At 44.8% G+C, this 18,904-nt stretch overlaps 1 protein-coding gene across 2 annotated transcripts in view; it reads left to right on the top strand.

The window, feature by feature from the left end:
* The window catches only part of MAT1A (methionine adenosyltransferase 1A), a 363,839-nt gene that overhangs the window by 255,044 nt on the left and 89,891 nt on the right, over window positions 1-18,904 (top strand). For both annotated transcript variants that reach the window (XM_056530954.1, XM_056530955.1), the window contains 2 exons: window positions 16,852-16,974; window positions 17,120-17,232. In XM_056530954.1, the coding sequence (XP_056386929.1) occupies window positions 16,852-16,974; window positions 17,120-17,232 (236 nt within the window). The remainder of the gene's footprint in view (window positions 1-16,851; window positions 16,975-17,119; window positions 17,233-18,904) is intronic.

The raw sequence follows: 18,904 nt of genomic DNA on the forward strand, positions 1-18,904 counted from the left end.
CAACAATCGATCGGCAAAGCCATGTCCAAGAGACAACAGTATGCGCCCACTTATCCAACGGCGCAGAAGTTGAATGTGCTCCAGTCCAAGTTGCTGGTGTTGCAGTCCCTCCGTTTCCAACTGGTGGACTCTGCAGCTTTCAGGGAATTGATGGCTTGTGCCAAGCCGAGGTGGAGAGTCCCAAGCCGTCATTTCTTTGCTAAGAAGGTAGTACCAGCCCTGCATAAGTTTGTACAAGAGATGGTGAGCCAGTCCTTGAGCCTGTCGGTGTGTTCAAAAGTGCCGATGTGTGGAGCTGTAACTACGGGAAGGGAAAATACATGTCTTTTACGGCCCACTGGGTAAATGTTGTTCCTGCACAGCCACAGCAGCAACTTGGACAGGTCACACCGCTTCCTCCTCCATGCTCTCGCTCCCAGGCAGTTGGTCCTTTTACAGTGTGCGCCTCCTCCTCCCCCGTGTCCTCGGCCTCCACTGCACATCCAAATCTCAGTGGCCCTTCATCGTACCACGTGTGTAGGGCCCAGCGGTGTCAAGCCGTCCTTCACATGGTTTGCCTTGGCGAACGGAGTCACACAGGAGAGGAACAGCTGAAGTTCATTAGGGAAGAAATCCGAGTATGGCTTACTCCACGAAATCTGGAAATGGGAACCATGGTGACCGACAATGGGAAGAACATTGTGGCCGCGCTGCGACAAGGAAGTGTGAACCATTCGCCCTGCATGGCACACATGTTGAATCTGGTTGTCAAGAAGTTCATCAAGTCTTCACCCCATTTGAAAGACGTCCTGACAATGGCAAGGAAACTGTGCATGCACTTCAGCCACTCGTACACCGCCAAGCACACTTTGCTTGAGCTGCAGCGTCAGAACGGTATCGCACAACATAGTCTCATTTGTGACGTTGCCACACGTTGGAATTCCACCCTCCATATGTTGGACAGACTATACGAACAAAGAAAAGCCATCATGGATTTTTTGATGATACAAGCAAATAGGAGTAATCCCCTGTGTAACTTCAATGTGAACGAGTGGCAGCTCATACGTGACACCTGCCGTTTGCTGAGGCCCTTTGGTGAGGAAGCCACATTTTTTGTTAGTCGCTCGAATTACGCCATGAACGACGTAATTCCACTCCTACATTTACTTCAAAAAATGATTGAAAACATAGCTGGTCACGGCAAGGGAGATGTTGCGCCTACATCAGAAGGCTACATGAGTCCTGAGGGGGATGAACTGGAGGAGGATGATGAGGGACAGAGCGGAGCACAGTTTACGGTGGATGAGATGGCCGGTGTTTCTGGTCATTGGACAGGAGGGGAGGAGCAGGAGCAGCCAGAGGAGCTGGAGGGTTATTACGAGGGAGGCGAGACAGAGGACCCAGACACACCGTGGCAGTATGCAGTGGAGATGGAGACAGGTAGTTCCAGTGAGTCACTGTCACAAATGGCATGATGCATGCTTAGTTGCTTGCGTAGTGACCCCCGAATTGTCAAAATTCGTCAGCGCGATGACTTCTGGATCTCCACCTTTTTAGATCCTCGCTATCGGCCCAGAATGGGGGCCTTTTTTACACCCACTGAGAGGGAGGACAAACTGACCTACTTCAGGGAGCTTCTACGTAGTCGGTTGGCCAATGCCTATCGGCCACATGGTCAATCCACTCGCAGGTCTGACTCTGGGGGCTCTCTGCGCTCACCTTCCACTGCCACGGCTGCTGGGGAGGGGAGGGGTGGCAGGAGCAGTACCGGCTCAATCAGCAGCAGCCTGAGTCTACAGTCGCTGATGAGTAGCTTCCATCAGCCGCATAGTGAAGCTACTCGTCAGCAGCAGGTGGACATGAGGCAGGACCTGAACCAGCTGGTGATGGCTTACCTCGACATGACCATGCCAACAACCGTTGAAGATCCGCTGGACTTCTGGGCAGCCAAACTCGATTTATGGCCGCAACTAGCGGAGTTTGCCCTGGAAAAGCTGTCCTGACCGGCCATTAGTGTGCCATCCGAGCGGGTGTTTAGTGCGGCCGGGGCCATAGTCACCCCAAGGCGAACTTGTCTGTCCACTAAAAATGTGGAGATACTGACGTTTGTCAAGATGAATCAGGGATGGATCAGCCAGGATTTCCAGCCACCAATGACAGATGGGTCTGAATAGATTGACCATGCTCCTACAACAAAATTTTCTCTAATGTGGTTGGTTATGAAACCCTTTGGGGCAGACCTGGGGATTGTATGGCCCACTTGACACATACGGCCCTTTGATTGGCTCTGACCGGCCTGCGCTGATTGGGGGACAACTATGCTGCCTAATCTGGGGGACATCTATGCTGCCTAATCTGGGGGACACCTATGGTCCTAATCTGGGGGACATCTATGCTGCCTAATCTGGGGGACAACTATGCTCCTAATATGGTGAAAACTGAAGCTTCTGGCTTTGGGCCTATAATTTTTTAAAGTTTAGCAGTAGCTAAATACATGCTTAATGCAAATGTCAACATTGATCTTTAAATGTAAGGGGTTATGAAACCCTCTTGGGTACTGCGAATGACTGCTCCAGACTCATTCTGTGTCTTTCACAAACTACTTGCCTCCCCGGTGCCTCTGGCCTTGGGCCTTAAATTTTTGGATGTTTAGCAGTAGCTAAATACATGCTTAATGCAAATTTTAACAATGATCGTTAAATTCTCAGTGCTCTGCCAGGGCCTTCTCCTACTCCGCCTGGGCCAATCCGAGGACCTCACTAACCAACTCACTAACTAATCCAATCGCTTATAGCGACGGGCGGTGTGTACAAAGGGTAGGGACTTAATAAACTCTGTTACTACTTACATAGTTAGTACGGTCGAAAAAAGACATATGTCCATCAAGTTCAACCAGGGCATTGAAGGGTAGGGGTGTGGCGCGATATTGGGGAAGGGATGGATTTTATATTTCTTCATAAGCATTAATGTTATTTTGTTCCAGGAATGTATCTAATCCTGTTTTAAAGCTGTTAATTTTTCCTGCCGTGACCAGTTCCTGAGGTAGACTGTTCCATAAGTTCACAGTTCTCATGGTAAAGAAGGCGTGTCGCCCCTTGAGACTAAACTTTTTGTTCTCCAGACGGAGGGAGTGCCCCCTCGTCCTTTTGGGGGGTTTAACCTGGAACAGTTTTTCTCCATATTTTTTGTATGGGCCATGAATATACTTATATACGTTTATCATATCCCCCCTTAAACGTCTCTTTTCAAGACTAAACAATTGTAACTCCTTTAATTGCTCCTCATAGCTAAAATGTTCCATGCCCCATATTAGTTTAGTCGCGCGTCTCTGCACCCTTTCCAGCTCCACAGTGTCCCTTTTATGTACAGGCGACCAAAACTGAACAGCATATTCCAGGTGAGGCCGTACCAATGCTTTATAAAGGGGGAGTATTATATCCCTGTCCCTTGAGTCCATGCCTCTTTTGATACATGGCAATATCCTGCCGGCTTTGGAAGCAGCAGCCTGACATTGCATGCTATTCTGTAGTCTGTGATCTACAAGTACACCCAGATCCTTCTCTACCAGTGACTCTGCCAGTTTAATCCCCCCTAAGACATACAATGCATGCAGGTTATTGGTACCCAGATGCATAACTTTACATTTATCCACATTGAACCTCATTTGCCAAGTGGATGCCCAGACACTTAGTCTATCCAAGTCATCTTGTAACCTATACACATCCTCTATAGACTGTACCGTGCTACAAAGCTTGGTGTCATCTGCAAAGATAGAAACAGAGCTGTTAATGCCATCCTCTATATCATTGATAAATAACTTAAACAACAGCGGGCCCAGTACTGAACCTTGGGGTACACCACTAATAACCGGGGACCAATCAGAGTACGAATCATTGACCACCACTCTCTGGGTACGATCCATGAGCCAGTGTTCAATCCAGTTACAAACTAAAATTTCCAAACCCAAGACCTTAACTTACCTGTCAGACGTCTATGAGGGACAGTATCAAACGCTTAAGCAAAATCCAGAAACACTATATCCACAGCCATTCCTCTGTCAAGGCTTCTACTCACCTCTTCATAAAAGCAAATTAGATTGGTTTGACAACTTCTATCCTTAGTAAACCCATGCTGGCTATCACTTATAATACAATTATAAGTGATAGCCAGTTTATGACCCTCACTTACTGGTAATTCCTCGTTTTAAGATTAAATAATTGCAATCATAGATCCTTATCACGAACTGGTTTCAGCGTGCAACACGCACCTGTCCTTGAAAGATAGAGAGACGCTAATCCGTTTAGTGGAGCGCTAGTGCGGCCCAGGACATCTGAGGCCATAACACACCTGTTATTGCTCGATCTCGCAATTGATCGGGCAAGGTAAGGGGTCATTAAAGCCTCTTGGTCACTGCTGAGACCTACTCCTGACTGCTCCTGGTGCAATGTATGGGGTAATTAAACACTCTTGGGTAGTGTTATTGTTAAATTTACTGGTAATTTTATCAGTAATAAAATTGAATTTTGCAGAATGCTAACCGTTACACAACGGAACGCTTGTTGCGTGTGATTTTTTAATAAAAAAAAAAAAAAAAAAAGATGGAGAGGGATTAACTCTGCTTAATCACTTTTGGCGAATAGAATCCTTTTGCCATCTGAATTTTTGGAGACAGATGCACTTACACACGTAATAATTTTTTTAACCAAGTTTCAAACATTGTGTGGTTTATTACTTTTGAGAAGAATGTCTTTGGGTGGTCCACCATCCTGCATTATAGAGTCTTCTGAACTGCTGTATATGCGCTTGTTTTTTTAAAAAAAAGGTATTTTGTCCGACAATTTCGATAACATTTTGCGATTTTTTGGGGTGGATTGTGAAGCCCGGGTGACGGGTATGTAGTGTGTACTCGTGCATAAGTCAACTCCAGTCTGTGTCCCTTAGGCAATATATGGGTTACTAATGTAGCAGAGGTGGGGCCTTGGTCTTGGAATTTCAATTATTTGAAAAAAATTTAACATATTGTGTGGTTTATTATATTATAGAAGAATGTCTTTGGGTGGTCCACCGTCCTGCATTATAGAGTCTTCTGAACGGCTGTATATGCGCTTGTTTTAACAAAAAAAAAATTGAACATATTGTGTGGTTTATTATATTATAGAAGAATGTCTTTGGGTGGTCCAAAGTCCTGCATTATAAAGTCTTCTGAACTGCTGTATATGCGCTTGTTTTAACAAAAAGGTATTTTGTCAGACAACTTCGAAAAAAAATTGCGTTTTTTTGTGGTGGATTGTGAAGCCCGGGTGACGGGTGTGTAGTGTGTACTCGTGCATCAGTCAACTCCAGTCTGTGTCCGTTAGGCAATATATGGGTTACTGATGCAGCAGAGGTGGGGCCTTGGTCTTTAAATTTCAATTATTTAAAAAAATTTAACATATTGTGTGGTTTATTATATTATAGAAGAATGTCTTTGGGTGGTCCACCGTCCTGCATTATAGAGTCTTCTGAACGGCTGTATATGCGCTTGTTTTAACAAAAAGGTATTTTGTCCGACAATTTCAAAAAAAATTGCGTTTTTTTGGGGTGGATTGTGAAGCCTGGGTGTGTACTCGTGCACCAGCCAACTCCAGGCTTTGTCTTTCAGGCAATCTATGGGTTACTGATGCAGCTGAGGTGGGGCCTGGGTCTAGGAATTTTTTAATAAAAAAAAAAATAAATTCAACAATTATGTGGTTCATTATTTTTGAGAAGAAAGTATTTGGGTGGTCCACCGTCCTGCCTTATAGAGTCTTCTGAAATGTTGGATATGCGTTTGTGCTTACACAAAGTTGTAAATTTAAAAAAACAAATTTATACAATTTTGTTGATTTTGGGGCGGATTGTGAAGCCCTGTGTGTACTGGTGCATCTGCCAACTCCAGGCTTTGTCCTTCAGGCAATAAATGGATTCCTGATGCCGCAGAGGTGGGGCCTGGGTCTGGGAATGTAAAATTTTTGGATTGCGGGTGCTACAAAAAAAGATGGACACACCCTAATCCGTTCAGTGGAGCGCGCCTACGACCCCGGACATCTGAGGGCATAACACACCTGTTATTACTCGATCTCAGGAGAAGGGGGTTCATCATTGGGAGAAGAGAGTTGCAGGTTGCCCTTGAGTCAGCAAGGCGTTAGCACGGTTGGCAGTCAGCGTGGTGTGGCAGTAGTGGAAATTCTGGAGCCAAACGTGCCCGGGGGAGACCACCTGCTTCGCGGCAGCTTACCTTTCCGGGAGTTAGCGGGTTACCAGCACTGGTCGATGAAAGATAGAGACACGCTAATCCGTTTAGTGGAGTGCGCCTGCGGCCCCAGAAATCAGAGGGCATAACACACCTGGTATTGCTCGATCTCGCAATTGATCGTGCAAAGGTAGGGGGTTATTAAAGCCTCTTGGGTACTGCTGAGGCCTACTCTTGACTGCTCCTGGTGCAATTTATGGGGTAATTAAACACTCTTGGGTAGTGTTTTTTTTTAAATTTACTGATAATTTTATCAGTAATAAAATTGAATTTTCCAGAATGCTAATTGTTACACAACGGAACGCTTGTTGCGTGTGATTTCTTAATAAAAAAAAAAAAAACGGACAGGGATTAACTCTGCTTCATCATTTTGGGCGAAAAAAGTCCTTTGGTGATCTGATCTTTTGGAGACAGATGCGCTTACACACATATTGAATTCGTTTTTGTAAAAAAATTTCAAACATTGTGTGGTTTATTATGTTTGAGAAGAATGTCTTTGGGTGGTCCACCGTCCTTCATTATAGAGTCTTGTGAACTGTTGGATATGTGCTTGTTCTTACACAAAGGTATTTCTTTAAAAAATTTCTAAAATGTTGTTGTTTTTTGGAGGGGATTGTGAAGCCCCGGTGTGTACTGGTGCATCAGCCAGCTCCAGGCTGTGTCCTTCAGGCAATATATGGGTTCCTGATGCCGCAGAGGTGGGGCCTGGGTCTTGAAATTTCAAATTTTTGGATAGCGGGTGCTACCTATGAGAAATCTTTGACAAAAATTTCATATATTGTGTTGGTTTTTTTGGGGGGGGATTGTGAAGCCCTGGTGTGTACTCTTGCATCAGCCAACTCCAGGCTGTGTCATGAAGGCAATATATGGGTTACTGATGCCGCCTGGTTCTGGAAATTTCTACATTTTTGGATAGCGGGTGCTACCAATGAGAAATCTTTGACAAAAATTTCATATATTGTGTTGCTTTTTGGAGGGGGGATTGTGAAGCCCTGGTGTGTACTGGTGCATCAGCCAACTCCAGTATGTGTCCTACAGGCAATATATGGGTTACTGATGCCGCAGAGGTGGGGCCTGGGTCTGGAAATTTCTAACTTTTGGATAGCGGGTGCTACCAATGAGAAATATTTATCAAAAATTTCATATATTGAGTTGTTTTTTTTGGGGGGGGGGGATTGTGAAGCCCTGGTGTGTTGTGTACTAATGCATCAGCCAACTAAATGGTCTCCTCTTGCCACGCTATGTCCACGCTATGTCATTTAGTCACTATATGGTCTCCTGACACTGATGCCACCACCAGGCTCTGTCATTGTGCTGCTGTGCGGCAGTGATTCTAAGAGCGATTCCGGTAATCTGCATGCTATTCTGAATAACAGTATTATTTCACTACCCCTGCACACTCCATATGCGTTTTACGACACAGCAAAGTGTTCTATACCCCTATAGAGGCTGCATGTAGGCTAGAAATAGCCTTTTTTAACATTGATTCGCCGTGAATAAATTCGGATCGAAACAAACTTTTCGGGAAAATTCGGCCGAACCGAATTTTTGAAAAGTTCGCTCATCTCTAGAATTGACGTTTGCAAAGCCCCCATGGTGCCAGAACAGTGGATCCCCCTCCCACATGTGACCCCATTTTGGAAACTACACCCCTCCTGGAATGTAATAAGTCTGACAGTGATCCATGAAAATTAAAAATGTAATTTTTCATTTGCACAGCACACTATTCCAAAGATCTGTCAAACACCAGTGAGTGTAAATGCTCACTGCACCTCTTATTACATTCTGTGAGGGGTGCAGTTTCTAAAATGGGGTCAGATATGGGGCCCCCCCCATATCTGACCCCATTTTAGAAACTGCACCCCTCACCCCCGTCCACTGTTCTGGCACCATGGGGGCTTTGTAAATGCACATGGCCCCTGACCTCTTCTCTTCTGAGCATTGAAGTGCGCCCGCAGTGTACTTGACAACCACACATGGGGTATTTCCATACTCAGAAGAGATGGGGTTACAAATTTCGGGGGCATTTTCTCCTATTACCCCTTGTAAAAATGTCAAATTTGTGGGGAAAAAAATAATTTTAGTGAAAAAAAAATGTCATTTACACATCCAACTTTAATGAAAAGTCATCCAACACCTGTGGGGTGTCAAGGCTCACTGTACCTCTTGTTACATTCCATGAGTGGTGTAGTTTCCAAAATAGTATATGCCTTCTGGCACCATAGGGGCTTCCTAAATGTGACATGCCCCTCAAAAACCATTTCAGAAAAACTCACTCTCCAAAATCCCATTGTCGCTCCTTCCCTTCAGAGCCCTCTTGTGCACCCACAGAACATTTAACATCCACATATTAGGTATTTCCTTACTCCAGAGAAATTGGGTTACTCCTTGTAAAAATTCAAAAACTGGGTCTACAAGAACATGCGAGTGTAAAAAATGAAGATTTTGAATTTTCTCCTTCACATTGCTGCTATTCCTGTGAAACACCTAAAGGGTTAACACACTTTCTGAATGTCATTTTGAATACTTTGAGGGGTGCAGTTTTTATAATGGGGTCATTTATGGGGTATTTCTAATATGGAGGCCCTTCAAATCCACTTCAAAACTGAACTGGTCCCTGAAAAATTCAGATTTTGAAAATTTTGGGAACAATTGGAAAATTGCTGCTGAACTTTGAAGCCCTTTGATGTCTTCCAAAAGTAAAACATGTCAAGTTAATGATTCCAACATAAAGTAGACATATTGTATTTGTGAATCAATATAAAATTTATTTGGAATGTCTGTTTTCCTTACAAGCAGAGAGCTTCCAAGTTAGAAAAATGCTAAGTTTTCAATTCTTTCATCAAATTTTGGAATTTTTCACCAAGAAATGATGCAAGAATCGACAAAAATTTACCACTAACATGAAGTAGAATATGTCACGAAAAACATTCTCGGAATCAGAATGAAAAGTAAAAGCATCCCAGAGTTATTAATGCTTAAAGTGACAGTGGTCCTTAGGGTTATAATGGGCTCCGTCGCCAAAGAGTTAAGGTGAAAATGGGCTGAGTCCTTAAGGGGTTAAAAATCAGACAATGTAATTGTGTGGATTTTTTTTTCTCATTATGTCTATCATAGTTGAGGTATACCCATGATGAAAATTACAGGCCTCTTTCATCTTTTTAAGTGGAAAAAGTTGCGCAATTGGTGGCTGACTAACTACTTTTTTCCCCCGACTATATGTGTATTTATATATATATATATATATATATAATTTTATTTTTTTTATTTATTTTTTTATTTATACATTGTGAGAAGGTGAAAGGCATCGTAGTTGGGCTATAAGTGTCACCAAGGTTCCTGGCCTTGGTGAAGTAAGAGCCGGTATATATTCAGTGTCTGTGCTGCAATGCAGACTGACACTATGGCCGTAGTATGGCTGGAAGGCCAATCCGGGACAGCTCTTACTGGCAATAGTCAAGTGCTGGGTGGAGGCCATTCCCCACAATCCAGGCCGCCTTTTGTTGGCCTTAAAGGCATCCTGCTTCACCAGCTGAGGGGGATTTGCTAGTTGCAGCTCACACTGCCAGAGAGAGCTGAATGTGGAATTCTTTCCTTCGTTTGCTCCAAGTTTGGAAGCTGGTGAGCAGCCTGCCAGGAGGCCTGGAAAAGACTTGCTTGATGCCGCATGGCATGCACACAGTTGTGAACAAACACTTAAGGAATACAGGTGGACTTTTGTTACATTTTCCTTTGTTTGCTGTGTGCCAAGTGTGAATAAAACACTGAACTTTGATCTATCTGTAAGAGCGAGTCATCACCTTTGGTGGAGGATGCGGGCAACGCAGTGAGGTCAGCGATTGAGTTGCTGCACGCTGTTAACCCGTTGGAGTTGTTGCTAGGGGCAATAAACCTGCCGTCAGTACGACAGGTGTGTTTCACCACTGAGTCAAGGCAAAGCAGTGCTCCAGTGTCTGCAGTGATTCAGTGTTTGCAGACTTGCCAAGATGGAGGCGGTCATAAAAGCACTCATGGAGGCCAACTTGCAAAAGCGGGAGACCAACAAGCAACAGCAGGAGTCCAACAAGCTCCAAGAGGAAACCAACCAGCTGCTGTTACAGCAAGTGATAGTGCTACAAACTGCAGTGACAACCGGGGCCGCCCCTGAGGCCCGGAAAGCTGTGAGGTCAGCGATCCCCAAGATGACCCCCTCGGATGATGTCGAGACCTACCTGGCGGTCTTTGAGAAAGTGGCCACGAGGGAAAAGTTACCCCGAGACCAGTGGGCTGAGGTCATCGCTCCGTTCCTGAGATCTGAGATCCTGGCAAGACTGGGGGTAAATGTGTAGGTCTGGGCCCAGAGGGTATGTCAGTGGTAATATAAACCGGCTGAGCCTGCCATGCCGCAGTATTACGACCTGTTGCAACACCTGTAAAAATGGCTGCAGCCGGAGTTATTGAGTCCCACTGACATGCTGGACCATCTCCTAGTTCATGCGTTCTGGAGGGCTCTGCCTTACTCCCCCCAGAGCTTGATTGCCCAGGCGTCCCCTAGCAATGCACTTGGGATGGTGGACCTGGTGGAAAGGTTCAAGGCCACTATGAAACTGCGGGATGAGGTCCCCACCCTTGCCCAGGTGGCTGAAAAGCCCTAAAGGTCCCTGGGAGGTGTTCCCCAAAGGCCCCGCCCCGTTGCTGTGTTTGGAGTGTCAGGAATGGGGATATGTTAGGGCTAATTGTCCCCAGCGGGAAGAACCTATGGATACCAACTATGCCCTTCGCCCGTCCCTGTATGCCCAGAGACTGTGTGCCACCGCTGAGGTCCAACCTGGTGCCGACAAGCGGGAGTCTTGTGCATATACGGGGACTTAAGAGACTACCCCACTGCCGTGGTGACTTTGTCAACAACGACCGGCCACTGGCCTCATGAGGTGGCCGTTGCCACGAAGTTACGCTATGAGCTTATGATTGGGAGAGACTTTCCTGGGTTCGTATCTTTGTGGCCCCAGACAAAAGGCTGTATACCCCCGCTTTGTGGTCCACCAGAGGATGCTTTACAGGGTATATCAGGTACCGGGTGAGAGTGTGGAACAACTGGTGGTGCCTAAAGCATATCAGAGGCTTGTGTTAGAGTTACCCCATCAAAATATTCTAGGGGGGCACCTGGGACAGCAGAAGACGCAGGACAGAATTTTGTAGCATTTTACTGGTCCAGCGTGTATAAGGAGGTTGAAAGGTATTGTGAATCTTTCCCAACATGCCAAATAACTAGCCCCCAGCCACATTACTGTAGTCCCCTGGTTCCCCTCCCGATTATGGAGGTCCCGTTTGAACGGATCGTTATGGATCTTGTAGGCCCCTTGCCGAAATCTGCTAGGGGGCACCAACACAACCTGGAAGTCTGGACTATGCGACTCTGTATCCTGAGGCGCTAACTCTATGACATACCTCGGACAAAATTATAGCTAAGGAGCTAATGGAGTTGTTTTCCCGAGTGGGCTTACCTAAAGAAGTATTGACTGACAAGGGCACCCCGTTTATGTCAAAGGTAATGAAAGAGCTCAGTAATTTACTGCAGGTAAAACAGCTACGGACCTCCATGTACCACTCGCAGACAGATGGCCTGGTAGAAAGGTTTAACCAAACATTTAAAAATATGTTAAAGTGGGTGGTGGAACGAGATGGAAAAATTGGCATCTTTTGCTGCCCTATGTCATGTTCGCAGTGCGAGAAGTGCCCCAGGCTTCTACTGGGTTCTCGCCCTTTGAACTGCTATACGGCAGACATCCACGTGGTCTGTTAGACATAGCTAAAGAGGCGTGGGAACAACAGCCCACGCCGCACAAAAGTGTAGTTGAGTATGTCACTCAGTTGCAGGAACGAATGGAAACAGTGTTGCCCTTGGTTAGGGAACATATGGAGGCAGCTCAGGGAGCTCAGATGAGAGTTTATAATCTCCAGCCTCGGGTTTGTAATTCTAACCCAGGAGATCGGGTTCTGATTCTGGTACCAACGTTCGACAGTAAGTTTCTGGCTAGGTGGCAGGGTCCCTACAAAGTGATCTAAAAGGTAGTGGAGATGACGTACAGGGTACACCAGCCTGGGTGAAGGAAGCCAGAACAAGTGTACCATGTAAACTTGTTGAAACCTTGGAAAGATAGGGAGACCAGTGTGGATGACAGCCCCCGGCCAGGTTTATTAGGGGTGGAGTTTCCCATCCCTCTGTCTGGTGGGAGGGAAGCAGTTGCCACAGTGAAAATTGCTGACAGCCTTTCCTCTGCAGACTCAGGAGGCCAGGGAGTTCGTTAGTAGGAACATGTGTTCTCAGACCTTCCTGGATGTAGTTCTGTCAGCCGCCATGACATTGTCACTGAACCCCAGGTAAAAATATGCTTGAAAACATACCAGGTACCTGAGTCACGACGACAAGCCATCTCAAAGAGTTACTGGGCCAGTCCAATAGCCTTAATACCCAAGCCAGATGGTAACTGTAATGATTTCCGCAAACTTAATGAGGTGTCCAAGTTTGTTGCATATCCCATGCCCCGAGTTAATGAGCTTAATGAAAGGCTAGCACAGGCTCAGTATTTTTCTGTTTTGGACCTCACCAAAGGGTACTGGCAGGTGCCCTTGACGGAGGCTGCCAAAGAGAAAACAGCCTTTGTCACACCGGAAGGTTTATTTCAGTACATGGTGTTACCCTTTGGTTTACATGGCGCTCCTGCCATGTTTCAAAGGCTAATGGATATTGTACTTCAGCCACATCGTCGATATGCCTCAGCTTATCTGGACAAAATAATCATCCACAGTAAAGACTGGGAAAATCACCTTCCAAAAGTACAAGCAGTGGTAGACTCCCTTAGGAAGGCTGAGTTAACTGCCAACCCCAAAAAATGTGCCATAGGGTTGGAAGAGACCAAATACCTGGGGTATGTCATTGGGCGTGGATTTGTCAAACCCCAGGTAAAGAAAATAAAGGCCATCCGGAATTGGCCCCGACCTGTCACTACCCGACAGGTGAAGTCCTTCCTAGGAATGGTGGGTTACTATATGAGATTCATCCCCCATTTTGCTACGGTGGATGCACCCTTAACAGACGACCTGAAGGGACGCAAGTCCATCATGGTGCGTTGAAACGCTTTGAAGTTGGCCCTATGTGGGTCTCCGGTGTTGGTGACACCTGACTTCAAAAGGGAATTTGTGGTACAGACCGATGCCTCTGTACTCTCTCAGGAAGTCAACGAGATAGAGCATCCCGTTGACTTTCTCAGTGCCTGGCCATTAAGTGGGCACTCAAGTCTCTCTGCTATTATCTGTTGGGCAGAAAGATTCATCTTGTGACGGATCATTCCCCTTAAGTGGATGTGCCAGGCCAAGGACAAAAATGCCAGGGTCACCAGGTGGTTTCTGTCATTACAGAATTTCACAAGGTTGAACACAGAGCAGGTTGTTTGCTAGGCAACACCGATACCCTATCATGAGTCCACTGTTGCACAAGTGTTCACCCCCTACAGGCTTCAACAAAGGGAGGGGGGTTAGTATGTGAGAAGGTGAAAGGCATCGTGGTGGATGGGCGATATGTGTCACGCTCCTGGCCTTGGTAAAATAAGAGCGTGTATTTATTCATTGTCTGTCTTGCGATGCAGACTGACAGTATGGTGGTAGTATGGCTGGAAGGCCAATCTGGGACAAGTGCTGGGTGGGGGCCATTCCCCACAATCCAGGCCTCCTTTTGTTGGCCTTAAAAGCAGCCTGCTTCACCAGCTAAGGGGGATTTGCTAGTGGAAGCTCACACTGCCAGAGAGAGCTGAATGTGGAGTTCTTCCCTGCGTTTGCTCCAAGTTTGGAAGCTGGTGAGCAGCCTGCCGGGAGGCCTGGAAAAGACTTGCTTGATATGGCATGGTATGGTCTCAGGTGGGAACAAACACCTAAGGAATACCGTTGAACTTTTGTTATGTTTTCCTTTGTTCTGCATTTAAATACTGTTTGCTGTTGTGAATAAAACACTGAAATTTGGTTTGAAAAGTACTGTTTCCTTGTCTCTATACTGCAACTGCACATATCTGCAAGAGCAATTCATCACAATATATATATATATATATATATATATATATATATATATATATATAATATATAATTTTTTTAAATCACCTGGTGCCAGAAAGTTAAACAGATTTGTAATTTTTTTTCTATTAAAAATTCTTAATCCTTCCAGTACTTACCAGTTCTTTTTTTTTACTGCCTGACCACAGTTCTCTCTGCTGATACCTCTGTCCATGTCAGGAACTGTCCAGAGCACAATAGACTTGCTATGGGATTTGCATCTACTATACAGAAACTATACAACGCTCTCTGGATCATACAATAACTGATAAGTACTGGGAGGATAAAGATTTTTAAATAGAAGTAATTTACAAGTCTGTTTTAACTTTCTGTATCCAGTTGATATTAAATGTTTTTTTTCCATTGGAGTACCCTTCTAAAAAAAAACTACTAAATCTGCAAATTTGCACAAATACATGCAACACAATAAAAAATGGGTATAAATATATTTATATCATTTAAATCCATCCCCCACTTGTTTCAGTGGTAAGACACACTAATGTAGTCCCCAGCAACATCAAAGTTTCAAGAGCTGGTAAATCAAGACAACCGGCCATCACATTGCATTTATTTTTCTGCATGTGTTTTGTAATTTCATTTGCCAAAATAAACACAGGAGGGACCAAATAAGGTTATAGGTTAATCTTTGATGGTCTTTTTTCAAACTTAAGACCTATGTAACTATTTAAGTTGTCTCCTGAATAGATATATAACAGTAGAATCTCCCAATAGCAGACAATCACAGGGAATAAAAAAGTGTCCGCTATTGAGAGATGTCCCCTATTGGGAAAAAAAGCTCAAAAATCTTCCTAAATGTCAGAGTACTGTTCTGTACTTACTCCAGAGTGTAATTACCTATAAAACACAATAAAAAAACATTACAGTAGTGACTCCCAGTGTCGTTTAACCTTCCCATATCACCCCTCTGTGCCATTTCATCCCACTTTTGCCATTTTATTGTCCCTCTTGATCCTTCCAATGCAACTTCATTCCTCCCACCTGAACTCACTGTGCCACTTTATTCCCCCTGTGCCCTGTCAAATCCTCCCCTCCTTACCCCCTATGCAACATAATTTCACCTTGATACCCTCCCCATGCCTTTTCATTCCCACTCTGTGCAAATTCATCCCCCCCCCCCTCTTTACCACCCCCGGTTCCATTTCTTCTGCCCCTGTGCCATTTCATTCCCCCTTTATCCCCCTGTGCCCTGTGCCAAATCATCCCCCTCTTACAAATTGTACCACCCCTTCCCTCCACCCCCTGTGGTTCTTCTTACCTGGCCAGCAGGGTCAGGTGCTGCAGATCTCAGTGGGTTTGATTTTCTCCTGACATCCTCTGCACTTCACTTACTGAGAGGCTGTGATCAGCAGCGGCTGTGGGCACAGGAGCGTCACTCGTTAGTGCCCGCACCCACTGCTGCTCACAGCCTCTCAGTGAGTACAGTACAGAGGATGTCAGGAGAACATCAAACCCACTGAGAGCCGCCATACCTGAGCATGCTGGCCAGGTAAGAAGTACCACAGGGAGAGAAAGGAAGGGGAAAAGTGATGTGGCACAAGGGGTGAGGGGGATGATTTGACACAGGGTGAATAAAGTGGCATGGTGATATAGGGATGAAAGGCACAGGTGGGATAAAGGGGGGAAAGAAATGGCACAGGGCGTTGTAAAGATGGGGTGATGAATTTGCACAGGCGGAATAAAGTAGCATGGGGGGATGGGGGGGGGGGGGGGTGGAATTATGTAGCCCGCAGATGTACAGAAGCAGGAGACCACTGTTTAATTTAAACCGCAGTCTTCTACTTCTTTGTTGGGGCTTCTGATGGGGGATGCAGCAGGGGCCAGGGCCTCCTGGGAGCCTGGGCCCCTTACGGGGGATATTGGTTGTACCCCCCTGACGGCATCCCTGTGTACCAGGTAGGGCCGGCTTATAAGCCTGGTTGTCCCCTGTTGGAAGTGTTTTGTCACCTATTGGGAGTATTTTGTCCCCTATCCAGTGTGTTTTATCCCCTACTGGGTGTGTATTGTCCTCTATTGGGTGTGTTCACGTCCTTTATTGGGAGTGTCCCCTATCAGAGGGTGCAAAGTACAAATACATTAAGCCTTATAGGACTCCGGGGAATAAAGAACTGTCTACTATTGGGAGGTGTCCCCTATTGGGAGGTGTCCACTAAGGGAGATATTACTGTATATTTGTTTTGCATTATGTAACAGAGAAATGTAATCTCCGTGCTTTAGATGACTCCATCACGCTTCAGTATATTCCTGCCTTCATTCTGTTGTCAAACCAGATTGCCAAAATGAGCCTTTACATAAAAAAAAAAAAAAAAAAAAAAACAAACCCTTGGCTTTTAACATATAAAGTGGGTGATGTCAGACCAATAAAGCATTCTCTCCTATAGTCCAGAATGTATAAATATGCTGTCTACTTAAATATAATAGTAATGTTGTTTTCAAAACAGTAAATGTACAATACAGACAATGAAGGGAATGTCCATTAAAGACAAGTATGTATCTTGCAGAAACAGTATGCAAAACTGGTATGGTTCTGCTTTGTGGAGAAATAACATCTAGAGCAGTTGTGGATTATCAGAAGGTGGTTCGTGACACCATCAAATACATCGGTTATGATGATTCTGAAAAAGGTTGGTTGGCTTTTCTAAAAATGTATTTAACCTTTTTTTTTTTTTTCTTTTATATTAACCATAGCTTATATATTATTATAAGAACACTGATTGTAGTTTATATTCTAAATGGGATTCCCATTGTCTCTTTTTGTTTTTGATATAGGTTTTGACTATAAAACCTGCAATGTTCTTGTAGCTCTAGAACAGCAATCTCCTGATATCGCACAGGGTGTTCACTTAGACCGAAAAGAGGAAGATGTTGGAGCTGGTGATCAGGTAAGTTTTTACAAGGGAGTAAATCCAATAGAATAATTTTTTGTATAAATTCATCCTGAAAATTGATGTAGCAGTGCTTTGATACCCTATTACTAAAAGATCTTTGTGCAGGCACTGCTATTGTGCCTATGTGATGGCAGGCAGGAGGCCGGCTGTAATACTGACACACACTCCTAGTGCACATGAAACTTAAAGGGGTACTCCGCCCCTAGACATCTTATCCCCTATCCAAAGGATAGGGGATAAGATGTCAGATTGCCGGGGTCCCACTGCTGGGGACACACTGGATCTACCATGCAGCACCCACCTGTAGCAGCTTCCGGAACCGCTGGAGGTCCTCAGGCATGGTAGATCCAGGGGGTCCCAAGCAGCGGGACCCTGGCGATCTTTGGATAGGGGATAAGTTGTCTAGGGGCGGAGTACCCCTTTAACCCCTTAAGGACCGGGCGTTTTTCGGTTTTTGCTCTTTCGTTTTTTCCTCCTTACCTTTAAAAAATCATAACTCTTAAAATTTTGCACCTAAAAATCTGTATTATGGTTTATTTTTTGTGCCACTAATTCTACTTTGTAATGATATCAGTCAATTCCAAGTAGTACATTTTTCAGTAAAAATAACACCTTATCTTTATTCTCTAGGTCCATACGGTTAAAATGATACCCTACTTTTATAAATTTGATTTTGTATTGCTTCAGAAAAAAATCATAACTACATGCAGGAAAATGTATATGTTTAAAATTGTTATTTTCTGACCCCTATAACTTTTTTATTTTTCCGTGTTCAGGGCGCTATGGGGGTTCATTTTTTGTGCCGTGATCTGAAGTTTTTGTTGGTACCATTTTTGCATTGATCTGACTTTTTGATCGCTTTTTATTCATCTTTTCATTATATAAAAAGTGACCAAAAATACGCTATTTTGGACTTTGGAATTTTTTTGCGCGTATGCCATTGACCGTGCTGTTTAATTGGCAAAATATTTTTTTAAATCGGACATTTCCGCACACGGCGATACCACATATGTTTATTTTTGTTTTTATTTACACTGTTTTTTTTTTATTATTGGAAATGCTGGGTGATTCAAACTTTTATTAGGGGGAAGGGATAATTCAAAGGGTTAATAATTTTTTTACACTTTTCTTTTGCAATATTATAGCCCCCATAGGGGGTTATAACATTGCATTTACTGATCTTTAACTGTGTTCAATGCATCTCCATAGGGATGCATTGATCAGGGTTTTCGGTGATTGATTGCTCAAGCCTGGATCTCAGGCTTGAAGCATTCAATTGGCGATCGGACTGCAGGAAGGAAGGTAAAAGACCTTCCTCCTGTAGTACAGCTGTTCGGGATGCTGCGATTTCACCGCGGCGATCCCAAACAGCTCCCTGAGCTAGCCGGGCACTTTTACTTTCACTTTTAGCCGCGTGGCTCAGCTTTGAGCGCGTGGCTAAAGGGTTAAAAGCGCGGCACCGCGATCAGTGCCGCGCGCTATTAGAGGCGGGTCCCGGCTTCACTATGACGCCAGGCCCGCCGTGATATGATGCGGGGTCACCGTGGGACCCCGCGTTATATCACGGGAGCGGGACCAAGGACGTACTCATACGTCCTTAAAGGGTTAAATACCTACAATTTATCTATATAGTGATTGGAACAAAATGATCATGGTGGGGGACATT

This window comes from Hyla sarda, chromosome 7 (genome assembly GCF_029499605.1).
Source record: "Hyla sarda isolate aHylSar1 chromosome 7, aHylSar1.hap1, whole genome shotgun sequence".
NCBI classification, from domain to species: domain Eukaryota; kingdom Metazoa; phylum Chordata; class Amphibia; order Anura; family Hylidae; genus Hyla; species Hyla sarda.